This window comes from Petromyzon marinus, chromosome 42 (genome assembly GCF_048934315.1).
Source record: "Petromyzon marinus isolate PM22_M1 ecotype Great Lakes invasive population chromosome 42, UKy_Petmar_22M1.pri1.0, whole genome shotgun sequence".
NCBI classification, from domain to species: domain Eukaryota; kingdom Metazoa; phylum Chordata; class Hyperoartia; order Petromyzontiformes; family Petromyzontidae; genus Petromyzon; species Petromyzon marinus.
In genome coordinates this window covers 14,150,079-14,162,621 of record NC_133708.1, presented here as the reverse complement: position 1 = coordinate 14,162,621, position 12,543 = coordinate 14,150,079, and the positions used below count along the sequence as shown (strand labels likewise).

General features: G+C 48.1%; 1 protein-coding gene across 6 annotated transcripts in view; it reads left to right on the top strand.

Annotated features, from left to right (window-relative positions):
* Positions 1-1,121: 1,121 nt before the first annotated feature.
* Positions 1,122-12,543, top strand: part of LOC116951310 (sodium- and chloride-dependent creatine transporter 1-like) — a 29,419-nt gene continuing 17,997 nt past the window's right edge. Inside the window, exons 1-3 of one of the 6 annotated variants that reach the window (XM_032969852.2) lie at positions 5,419-5,474; positions 7,270-7,345; positions 10,573-10,665. In XM_032969852.2, coding sequence (XP_032825743.1) covers positions 5,434-5,474; positions 7,270-7,345; positions 10,573-10,665 — 210 coding nt within the window. In that variant the 5' untranslated portion in view covers positions 5,419-5,433. The other 5 variants (XM_032969855.2, XM_032969853.2, XM_076073613.1 and 2 more) reach the window with 5 other exon arrangements.

The following is a 12,543-nucleotide window of genomic DNA, read 5'->3' as shown; positions in this document are numbered from 1 at the left end:
TTGTAAATGTGATGCGAGTTACATAACACACCACTATTGGTAAGAATATTCTGATCTGCAAGAGTAACCTACAAATATATGTTGCATTGTCCAGTAACCAAATTCAGGTTTCTTGCTTGGCAGGCAAAACTTAACTGCACCACTATTTTAACCCATCGCAACGCATCACACCACACCTCAGCAACATAACTCGTCAGGTAACTAAACACGTCATCATACCTGGCTTTGTAACGTATTCTCCTTTCGTAACTTCCCAAATGAGCAGCGCGCAAACGGGCATGTTCAAGGGCTGTCTAGAGAAGCACACAGTGGCGGCATCATCATCATCACTATCCATGGCCAAATAGCCCGTAGGTCTCCACTGCATATTTAGTAATTTGTTTCCACTTTCCTCGGTCTTGTGCCAATATGTTCAAGTGGCGTAATCAAACATTTTTATGCCATCCTGGTCGACCCCTATCGCTACCACGCTTCACAAAAATCTGTGGCTACTGGAACTGCGGTGCCACGACAGCGAAGCCGCTCCGTGGGAGCCGTGCCTGCAACGGGGGTGCTGCGGCAGAGGAGCCACCAGGCTGCCGTCACAGCGCTTCCCCCACCACCCTCCACATGAACACACACACTCACGTAGGGCCTCGTGGGGGGGAGGTCACCTGCCCCTGAGTTTTCACCCGAGGGCCTCCCTCGTGGTGGTGCTCCACGGTTTCTCAGGGCCAGAGAATTGGCAGGCCCCCCCCCCCAGGCCGAACGGCACTGCGGCGCCGTGGACTGACTTAAAGTTGCACGGCCACGGCGAACTACTGAGAACCGCAGTGAAGAAACAGCCAAAAAGCACACGCGGACCAGCAGGCAGGTGGGGGGTCGGGGCGGAACAGGTTGATCCCTATGATGCGGTGCACGCTGCAGACCGGCAGGGGGGCGGGGCGGTACAGGACGACAGCCGTGCACTCGGTTAAACAATGGAGGGGCGGGGCATCAGAGAGGAGGCTGCTGATTGGATGAGAAGCCAGCGGATCGGCGGCGCGTGGGCTTTTGAAGTAGGAGCATAAAAAGGGATGGAATTGGGAAGCCCGTCTCTTTTGCCCGGGATCTTGTGGAGTGAGAAACCGAGGGGTGATCGTCCCCTGCTACTCGAACGTCCGTGAGACGGGTCGCAGAGCAGCCAGATCCAGTTCCCAGCAAAAGCCGCGTGCAGCCTCGTCTTTTCGCGACCTCCAACACCACGAGGTCGGATCATAAGTACGAAGAGGAGAGGTAAGGCAAAGGGGGAAATTCTAATAGAGAGAGTGAGTAGAGAGAGGACAGGCTACTTGACTATTAGACCGTAGAGAGATAGGTTAGATCTTAGGAAAGGGGGGGAGTGCATGGTGTGGTGAACCTGTGCGTTGTGTGGTGTCTTGTGTTTGCGCACGAGCGTATATTTTCCCCGCGTGTGTGCGTTCGCCGTGCACGTTAACTTATGAGCATGTGCGTTGTGGTGTCCCGTGTATTCCGTACGCGTGGGCACTCTCGCCGCTGCGCAGCTCGTGGCTGGCGTGTACGAGAAGGGCACCGCGGTGTATTTGCGAGGTGGCTAGTGCAGATATTTAAATCATGCCACGAGGAGCAGTAGCGAGGGGGAGAGAAGAGGAGAGCGGGGGGGGGCACAGGAGAATGGGGAGTCGAGGGACAGCAGCCCTAACAGAACCATTGCTTCTTGCTGACGGGTCAGCGAGCAGTGGCAGAGTCCATAATAAAAGTTTTTGGGTTAGATCGCGTTATTTATAAATGTGTTGTAACCCTCCACCACCCGACATGGCCAATCAGCAAAAAAAGTGTCACGTTGACAAAAGACAAATAGTTCACTACTTTAGCCCACCGGTGTGTTGAAGAGTGAATCCACAACATTTACAGTTTGAGTACGACGTTTCGCTGGTAATTACATCCAGCATCATCGGGCAATTCGCAATACATAAATTAACATAATTTCGGGTAATTGTGCATATTTCCAAATTTAATTTAATTTTATTATTTTCATCAAATTTTCAATACCCGACATATACAACAACCACCACAGCTACCACGGCAACATCATAATCGACTACCGCAACGACGACTGCAACACCAGCATAGGGGACATATCTTGCTGACCCTGCCTTCTGGTGCCACGAGGGGCTGAATGTCTGAATATGAAAAGTTCAAAGTGGTCAAGGTTTCCAAATTATCCATTAACAACCAAGAGAAAAGAGTGGCGCGCGCACACAAGCAACAACAGATTGCCCCCCCCCCGTATTGCCCTTACCGGACTAAGCAGGTCAAATACGTTAGTTTGTTTTACACATCCCACCGACCACGCAACCTTCTTTCAGGGAGTGCAACACTTCAGCGGCATCACTTCAATATAGGTGCCGACACTGGGCCGATACTGACATTCAGTGTTTTGAACAAATGATGGCGAACTGCCAGCTGTTGATGAACTGCCAAATGTTTACAGGCAAGATTATGTAACACATGATACGGATAACTACAGGACTGTGAGGGCAACTGTTGTTAGTGAGCACCTATTAAAGTCAGTGCATCGCACGAGTGGGTGGTGTCACTAGAATCACGCCCGCCCAGCTCTGTTTTCCCAGTGCTGATGTTGACATACCACACCATATACTAATTGAAGACTGAGTCGACCTAAGGGAGGGGCCAAGACTGGGTTCGGATATCACTCGTCACTGATGTAACCGTGGCTGGGTTGGTAGTGCTAACCAGTGTTAACCACTCCCCAACATTTTTCGATAAAGATCCCCCGTATAATGTTAACAGGCTGGTGAGGCAAGTGCTGTAAGGGAGCACCTATGAAGGCAGAAGGGCACACGAGGGTGTGTGTGGCCAGCTCCACGCCCGGACACCTTTGTCTCCCGAGTCGCAATGTTTAACTTATTTAGCACCGTACGTAGCCAACTGTGCTAATCGGAGGTGCGGGGGAAGGACAACAAACAACACGAACAGCAGTTCTAAGGGAATTTATTTTCAATCTAGATGATTTAAAAGTGCATAGCTGCAGTGATTTCCTAATATCAGAAGGAACAGCGTCCCAGGCGGTCTTAGAAGCGCATCTGAAAACGCGCGATGTAATTCGCGTCTCAGGTGCGATGACATATCGGGAAGTCTGCACACAAACACCATCCTCCCTCGGCAATTCTTTGAGAGATCAATTTCTCTCCGAAGCTTTACCTCGTTTCGAGCTCCGGATTACCATTCACACTGCATCAAGGGATGGCAGCCTCAGCCAACCACTCACAAGGAGCCGCTACTTCCTTCAAATGTTGGAGGCACAGCAGCACCAGATGGGGTCAACCCCACCTTGCCCGATGATGCTGTTTGAGCTGAGAGGTGTCCCCTTACCCCGAGACCTCACGAGACCTCACGGAAATTATTGGGAAACTTGCGAACCCATTCTTTGGGGGTCGGAGATCGGTTTAACGGTTTTTTTTTACCTTAAAGATGATGACAGGTGTGGCGCTGCAAGTTTCTTTTGTGATGGTCTTTAAAGCAAAAAGTTTACGTTTGGTGTTTGAACATCTTAAAACCTGTTTCATTGCTAGAAAGGGTAAACCGTGTTATTGTTATACTGTGTTAGAAGTGATTTGTTATCACGTGCTACTGAGGCAGTTTTAATTTAATCAACAAATTATTAATTAACCTCATTGTCAAACCAAAGAAGCTCAAGACGTCCATCTAATTGCCCTTTAACTAACCATAGAACAAGAATTGGAATAAGTGGCACAACTTGATGCCTATTGCAGTACCAACCAACCCTTTGGAACAACCGAGTTTACTCCCTTGACATTGTCAAATTTCCTTCAAAAAATATCCTGAAGCCGAATGTCAGATACAGCCACATTTGCAAACGTGATAGCTAAATTATAAGTTTATTAGGAAGCCACTGGAGCTATGCACTTTTAAATCGAGATCGAAAAACTCATTAGTTAGAACTCATTGTTGTGTTTAGTTTGCTGTCCTTCCCCCACACCTCCGATTAGCGCGGTTGGCTAGGTAATGTGCGAAAGAAGTTCAACATACTTACATACAGTACATACAGTACATGTGTTGTCTTGGTGTGGTCTGGGATTGTTTTATGTTGATTTTACTGCCTTGTACAAGCTACATTTGGTGTTTAGAAACTGCAGGAATGTATGTACTTGTGCAATTTGTATTTTAAAACTGATATGTTTAGCGACTTGGTTAGCTTATTTATCTCGTTCATATCGTGTCTTGTATTGTTTATCTAACTCGATCACCCGCCCCTACTGGACATCTGTAGAAAACGAGCTTCATAGCTCATCCGATTTCTCCAGAATAAATACAATTTCTGATTCTACGTGGCAGTGACGTCACTACGGCGCTTGTGCCAGGTTAGGTGCACTTTGAGGCCACGTGAAGTGTCTAAGGCTCGCTGGCAGGAGGTCACGGGCCAGACCCAGGTGCCATGGGTTGACTGAGATGACTGACAGATGACAACCTGCCGTTCTCTCGCCGCCCAGCGCGCCACTCGTTGTTGTGAGCGTTGGTGCCCCGCTGTTGGAGGGCAACTGGCTCCAACTACCCAGTAGCGTCCTTCACGAGCCTCCTCCATAGAGGCCGATGACTGGTATTCATCGACAAGTCCACACACCTCCACATCCACCTGTACCACATCACTCCATCCCTTCTCGAGCAAGTGCCTCGCCCATTTAGCCCCCTTCTAAATGGCGAAACAAAAGCTGGTCGGGCATGCAGTGGTCGGGCATGCGTGCTACATGCCCAGAAAACGCAGCCTTGCCTGTCGAAAGAGTGCACTGATGGGAATGTGTTCAGAGCTCACACAATCCAGACTGGTTTAATCCAGGATAGATCGTAGGCAGGACAGCCTGAATGTGTATAACCGACACACATACCAGGCACACGTGCAAGTACACACACACTCCAGGCACACGTACAGCACACACACAGCAGGCACACGTGTAACAGGCACACGCGCAGCACTGGCACACACACAGCATTGGCATAAACACAGCAGGCACACACACAGCACTGGCACACACACAGCACTGGCACACGTGTAGCACACAGCAGGCACACGTGTAGCACTGGCACACACACAGCAGGCACACACACAGCACTGGCACACACACAGCACTGGCACACACACAGCACTGGCACACACACAGCAGGCACACACACAGCAGGCACACACACAGCACTGGCACACACACCCCTCCGTTCTCTGCACCTCCAATCCACCCCGCCAAGCGTTTTATTTTGCAACTGTTTAAAAGTATTAAGGCAAACCACAAAAACAACTTATACCGCCTTTTACTCTATCCCCCATCATCATCAACAACAACCCCCCACCCACCCAGGAAGCCTCCTCCCCCGACGGGAAAGCGGAGTGTTAAAAGGCAGGCTGGGGCAGAGATCCTGATGCTGCAGGACACACATAGAGTGGTGGTGGGTGCGGAGAGGTGTGCAGTGCGCACGTACAGATGCAGAGAGATAGTGTTGGATTTAAAAAATACCCTTATTATACTGCAGTACACGCAGATATATTTATTGTTACACAGATACCGTTAAAACTGTAGTACACACAATCATATACACATTGTTAAACTGCAATAAACACATACATATACAGTACAGTGATCGTGTTACATAGAGATCTTTATACTGCAGTACACACAGTGAGCTAGATAATATTGGTCTGGAAAACCAAACGGCCGATGGAATTGGCATAATATTTTAATTTAGACGTAAGCAACACAACGGAACGTGTGATTGTACTTGCTTGTATGTACTGACGATTTCTACATAGACTACATAGTCAATAGTGTTGTATGGACACATACCGTAGCAAAACACATAGAGAGATCTATTATATACACCGAGATCCTTATACTGCAGTACACAGTTATATCATTCTAGGCACACATTATTTATTAAATGAGGTATCACTGAAGCGATACCCACGGCTATAATTAGAGAAAACCCTTATACTGCAGTGCGCACACCATAACATACGTACACACACATTGCTTACATTGTATGTACATGGAGCGTTGTACACGTACATAACACGGGCAGTATACATACAGTGTGTATATATACTCTTTATACATTGGTGTTAATGCGATAAGGAGATAGTGAATGATATAGTCGGTTGATTGGAAAACATAGACCAGCCTTTAGCAGCAAAAGCGTCATTATCAGCAGCAGCTCCAGTGAGTATATCAATTACATCAATATCAGCAGCAGGATAACTCTCTTTACATCAGCATCACCATCTCTCGCAGTGACAAAGAACACCATTATCATCATCAGCATCACCACCATCAATAATCATTTATCATAAGTGATAATCATCAGTAAACAGCACCATCAACCTCAGCTGCATCAGTAACTATCAGTAACCATCATCAATAATAATCATCAGTAAACATTAGTATCACCATCATCGAATCCGCCATGAATAATCAGCAGCAGCTTCAACGCCGTCAGCAGCAGCACCAGAAAACGTCAATATCACGATCACGACCATCAATCAATAATCCTAACCCTCGCCACCACCTTCACTCATCAACAGCAGCGTCAGTACACATCACTAACGTCATCACATTAATCATCAATAACTTCCACCACCAATGCCAATCATCACCACCAATAATCATCGGCATCAATAATCATCAGCACCAGTAAACATCAATAACATCAGTATCATCACAACCACCAATCGCCAACCTCCATCAGTTATCACCATTAACCATCGCTGTCACTACCATAAATAATGATCATCAGCAGCACCACCTCCAATCATCACCACCATAACGATTAATAACCACCAATTACCACCACCATCAACCACCAATAATTATTAATGAATCATTCGTCCCAGCCGCGGTGCTTTGCAGGGGCTAGCGGAGTCCTCCGCTAGGGGGCGCTGCGCCCAGCACAGGGGACCTCTGTGCGGAGTAATTTTCCATTGGGGGGTGGGGGGAGTGGGGGGGTGTGGCTGAGACCGTGGGGGTGGGGGGAAATTTCCTCCCCCCTCCGGCGTGCGCTCCCCACTCACTGAACCATCCCAGGGTGTCTGCCCACCACTCACTCACACCAACTACTACTGCTGCACACACGAACTACTGCTGAACACTCACCCCAACTACTGCTACACACTCACACCAACACCTGCTGCTACACACTCACACCAACACCTGCTGCACACACCAACTACTGCTGATACTCATCACGCTCTGTGTACACCTGCAGCGGTGTGAAGTCATTTGCGTCGCGATCAGCATCAGCCACCAAGCAACGGCTCTATCGTCAGCGGCATCATTACCAGGTGTGTTGTCGATACAGGCACGCGTGTGTGTGCCAGTGTATGTACCATCGGACACTCCACCCTCTCCACAACTCCCAATCGGTGATGGGGCAGTTGTGGAGAGAGTGGAGAGTTTCCCATACCTGGGCAGTGTGCTTATGACCGGCTCCAGTTTAACAACAGAGGTCTCACTCCGAATCAGTCGAGCGGCAATATCTTTTAATCGGTTGCGTAACGCTGTGTGGAAGCTACCTGGTCTGTCGCTCCGCACTAAGCTTCAGGTCTTCTCGGCCACGGTCATTCCCTCCCTTCTCTACGCTTGCGAAACGTGGACCCCCCTAATGGAACATCTTCGCCGGTTAGAAACATTTAGGCTAGCTTGCCTACGATCCATCCTGTAGCTGTATGTATTATTAAATAATACATATTACAATTCCTTATAGGGGAAACATACTAATTAACGGATTACTAACGTAGCATATAATCACAATGACACATTACAACTAATTACTAATCTACAACTCATTACTAATCATAACCATTGACTGATTACCAATCGATTATATAATCACTGCACCTGAATTAGTTAAATGATGACGTCACCCTGCTGCTGCTCTATTTAAGACCGAGAGCAAGTGGAGAGGGCTTTAACATTCTGGCGATTTGCCCGATGATGCTGGGGATGTAATAACCAGCGAAACGTCGTACTACTCAAACTGTAAATGTTGTGGATTTACTCTTCAGCACACCGGTGGGCTAAAGTAGTGAACTATTTGTCTTTTGTCAACGTGACACTTTTTTGCTGATTGGCCGTATCGGATGGTGGAGGGTTACGACACATAAATAACGCGATCTAACCCAAAAACCTTTATTATGAATAATATTGGTCTCGAAAGCCTTCGTGTTAAAGTGTATATGTGTGTAGGGGAGCGGTAGTGTAGCGGTTTGCGCTGCACTACGAACCCGGCGACCCTAGTTCGATTCCCTCTCACGGCCAAATCCAGTGACCGATATCTTTACAGGTCCTGGAATTCCCATAAGTCGACTCCGCCTCAAATTATTCTCTGGTGCGATGGTGTAAACATCGCCACTGGGGAGACAAAGGCGGCCGGGCGTGGTGCTGGCCACCCACCCCTCGTGTGCCGTGCCGGCCTTCATAGGTGCTCGCTAACAGCACTTGCCCCTAGAGTCTGTTGAAGGTTATATGGGGGTCTTTGGCTTGACTTGACCATGTGTATATGTACCTAGTGTACAATGTAGTGTACATATACATTTATACAATGTAGTGTACATATACATTTATACAATGTAGTGTACATATACATTTATACAATGTAGTGTACATATACATTTATACAATGTAGTGTACATGTCACCATGTATACCGTGTAATGAATATGTAACTGTATACCATGTAGTGTATAGAAACATATGCAGTGTATATGTCACTATACCATTACATTAGCCAAGAATGTCTGTGTAACGCGCGTGACGTCACTCCACATGCCGCACCCCCCCCCCCTCATTAATATTCATGAGCGGGTGGATTTTTATATTTACGCAGAAGGTCGAGCGGAAATAATATTTTCTTAGCAAATTCGCTTTAAGTTTGACGTTTCTTTATTGATAGTGAATTTAATACACAATTCTATGCAGCAACAAAGTGGATTTGGTTTCTTTATTTCTTCAGCACTTGAGACGAAAGTTAAGTCTAATTTATACTTCTACATGATGGTAAAATAGACATTTATTGGTGATTTTGCAGATATTGTATCGAATTCCAATTAATTTCAACCCCCGCGACCGAAAGCAGAAGAGAATAAAGTATCAGAGCAGTGAATTTGAACAAATTGAAGGTCAGTTATATACAGTGCTACAGTGACATGAAGTGAGGTTTTGATTTAAAGCTTTCGTGACTGCAGGGATTCATATTCTTGGTTTTCTCAGTAAAGTCACGTAGAAGGGAAACAATAACATATTGTTTTATGTTTTTATTATTTGTTTCCCTTCTATGTGACTTTACCGAAAGAACCAATAATATGAAGTGAGGTGTTTTATGACTTCGTTTTGTGCAAGATTCACTGCCATCAAATTTACACAAGATATACTCTGCTCAATTTTTAGTAAATATTACAGCTTCCGTACTGGGACGGGCACAAGGCGAGTGTAATGAATAATAATGTCACTAATCTTGATTTGAAGCTCTCCCCCTGGCGAGTTCTCCGGCCGCCACCGATCTTGCTGCCCCGCCCCCCAGCTCTAGCCCCACCTCTCTCTCCCATCTTTAGCCCCGCCCACCTCTCCCATCTCTAGCCCCGCCCACTTACCCTACCTATAGAGCCTCTTGTCACGGCAGCGGTCTCGCCTGCTTCAGCAGTTTCCCTGCTGTGATTGTCTCACCTGATGACGGTCGCTTGTGTTGCACTCGAAACGTCGTGATCTATTATTTTCTACCTACGTGACTTTACCGAAAGAACCAAAGAGTATGAATGTGTAACTGTATACCATGGGGTGTATACGTCCCTGTGTATACCGCGCGGTGTCAACACGGGCAGTCATAGACCTCTTATGTTAGTCTATGGGTCTGTGCATCTGTCGGTCTCACACGTTAGTGTATGGGTCTCTATGTAAGTCTATGGATCTCTCTGTGAGTATGGGAGGGCGAGGCAGTCATATGCAAAGGACAAGAGGAATTATTGAGTCTGGACTTGAACAGGGGCAGGGAGTCGACAGCGTGGGCCGCTGGGGGAATGGAGTTGTTCCAGACTGTGGGTGCAGCAGAGGAAAATGAGCAACCTCCCACTGAGTGAAACCTGACCTGCTGGGTTTCCACAGAGAGCACCTGCTGTTGGAGCGGAGCGTGCATGGAGGGAATTCGCGTGAGGTGGGAGGGAAGAGGTATTGAATTGGACCGAGAGATATAAAGAGGAGGAACGTGTTGTTGAGAGATGATATGCAAGTTAGAGGCACCGTTCAGTGTAAACACAGCGAGTGGGCTCTTGCAGCATGCGTCAAGGCTAGGAGGTACGACTCGCCAGAGGCTGAGACTAACACCGGAGTGGCAGCCAAAGGAGGGAGCAGTGCCCGACAAAACGTCCACCGCAGGCGCACGGTGGACCGTCGCATCGCTGGACCCTGAGAGATAGCGGCGGCTTGGGAGAGACTTTCGTCCAGCAGTGGATAGACCACGGCCGGTGATACGTGATTGTGTAAATGACACCTCTCTGTGTGTGTACGTACGTGCCTAGGCTCTCAGCTGCCAGTCTAACTCAAGACCAGTGTCCTGCTCAACGCCACGACCATCCTCCACCTCCCCGTCTTCTCACCTGTCCACCAAGGAGGTACTTAACCTGGCTCAGGTCACGTTCAAATGGCCCATGTGGCCTACGTGGCCCAGGTTAGGATCACTTCGGTCTGTCTTTAGGTTTGAGGTATAAGGGCCCTCTGTTAAAAACTTTGCAACTTTGGGACCCCCTCTCCCCCTCCTTGGCGGAAACCTGCACTCGAAGAAAGGGAGACGTGGGTTGTGGGCCCCGAATGGAGACAGCCAGTTGGATGGAGAGAGATAGAAACGAGGACGCTGTGGAGCAGGTTGAGGAGATGAGAAGTGTGGTTGGAGCGATACAGAATGGGCGAACGTTGTGGGTCGGCCGCATTTTTCACAGAGCCGGGAGCTGCAAGGCTCAGATGTCGGGAACAAGGCCGAGAGGCGGAACGAGAGAGAGAGAGATACACCACTCGACGGGAGTGAAGCAAAGAGGAGAGTTCCTGATCGGGCAGGCAAGGTGGTGGAGGGAGATGGAGCCAAGGACCTGGCATTCGATTTTCTAATAGCCACGGCTAACATCAGCAGTGGTCGATAGCTGAGCCAGTCGTGTTGGCATGCCTCCCACTCCTCCCTAAAATAAACTATGCGTGGATTTTTATCCGGTCCTCTGGTTGTTCCGCTCCGCATTTAGAATCAACGGGCGGTTAGAGTATTTGGCCGCTATACATTTCCACATCATAAGCCACTTTGTTGAGCTATCATTTGTGGCCAGGTCACTTCTGAAAAAGAGCTATGTAGCTCAGTGGGCTTTATCTGGTAGGAAGAGATTCAACTTCCAGAACTGTCCTCCGTGCATTTGTGCAGCGATTATTACCTCCTGTACTATCTGTCTCCAATGGTGATTAATGATCACTTGGGCCCGGTCGCTTCTAAAAAAAAGCTGCATAGCTCAATGGGCCTTACTTAGAATAAAAATATTTTACAGTTTTAGTTTAGATATCTGAACCGATCAAGGCGACACCCCTCCCAGTACCCTTCACCAACCCGCACTGAACTAGCATGGTGAAGTATGGTCAAGACAACCCGCACGCCTCACATGGCATTGGAAACGGCCTTTGTCCAGCAGTGGCTTGACAAAGGGGCTGTGAATTATTGGTATTTTACGATATGGGTAAATTGGCCTCTGTCCTGTATTGCCACATCAAACTCAGCGGTCCCGAGTGCAAGCGATGCGGCAGACTCTGGGACTCGTACCGAGCGGCAGGCGCGAGGACTCTGGACCGGTGTCCCGTCTTAGGAAAGCAACGATGCCAGGAGGGTGGGGAAGAGGGGTGGCGGGGGGGCAGCCATCGCGTTTAGACGGGCCGAGCAATGGGCCCCAAACAGGGGTGGTCGATCATCGCCGAGGGATGACCGCTGGTGTCGGGCGGTTTCGACCCAGCAGCTCGAGCGCCGCGTTATGTGCGCCATCACCTTGTTTCTAGGTAAAAACATAATAATTAGTAATAAAAATAACTAATATTAGTAATAATAATGGCGTTTCCATGAGTTTCTGAGTGAAAGTACTGGAGTTATTGCAGCAGTGGATGGGCCAGACTTTGGTCAAATTCAGAGGTGGATCTATAAATGTGTCAAAACATTGCTTTTTTTATTTGGTATGGGCAATCATGAAACAAATAAATATTCAACGCAAATATGAATAAAATATGATTTTTTGGGGTTTGAGAGGGGTGCGGCGACCCCCCCCCCCTTTTCGGGTCAAAGGTGAAGACCATGGTTGTTATCGTCGTCGAATATTTAACTGAAATGCAATATAAAATGTTTCCCGTCGCCCAATGACATTTTCTGATCGCGTTGGCATTTGCCCAGAGCACGCGCTGTGACGATTCCGCACGGCCCCAAAATCTAATCTCACCGTAGGGAACTCGGGGCGAGATCGTGAAATGGGACC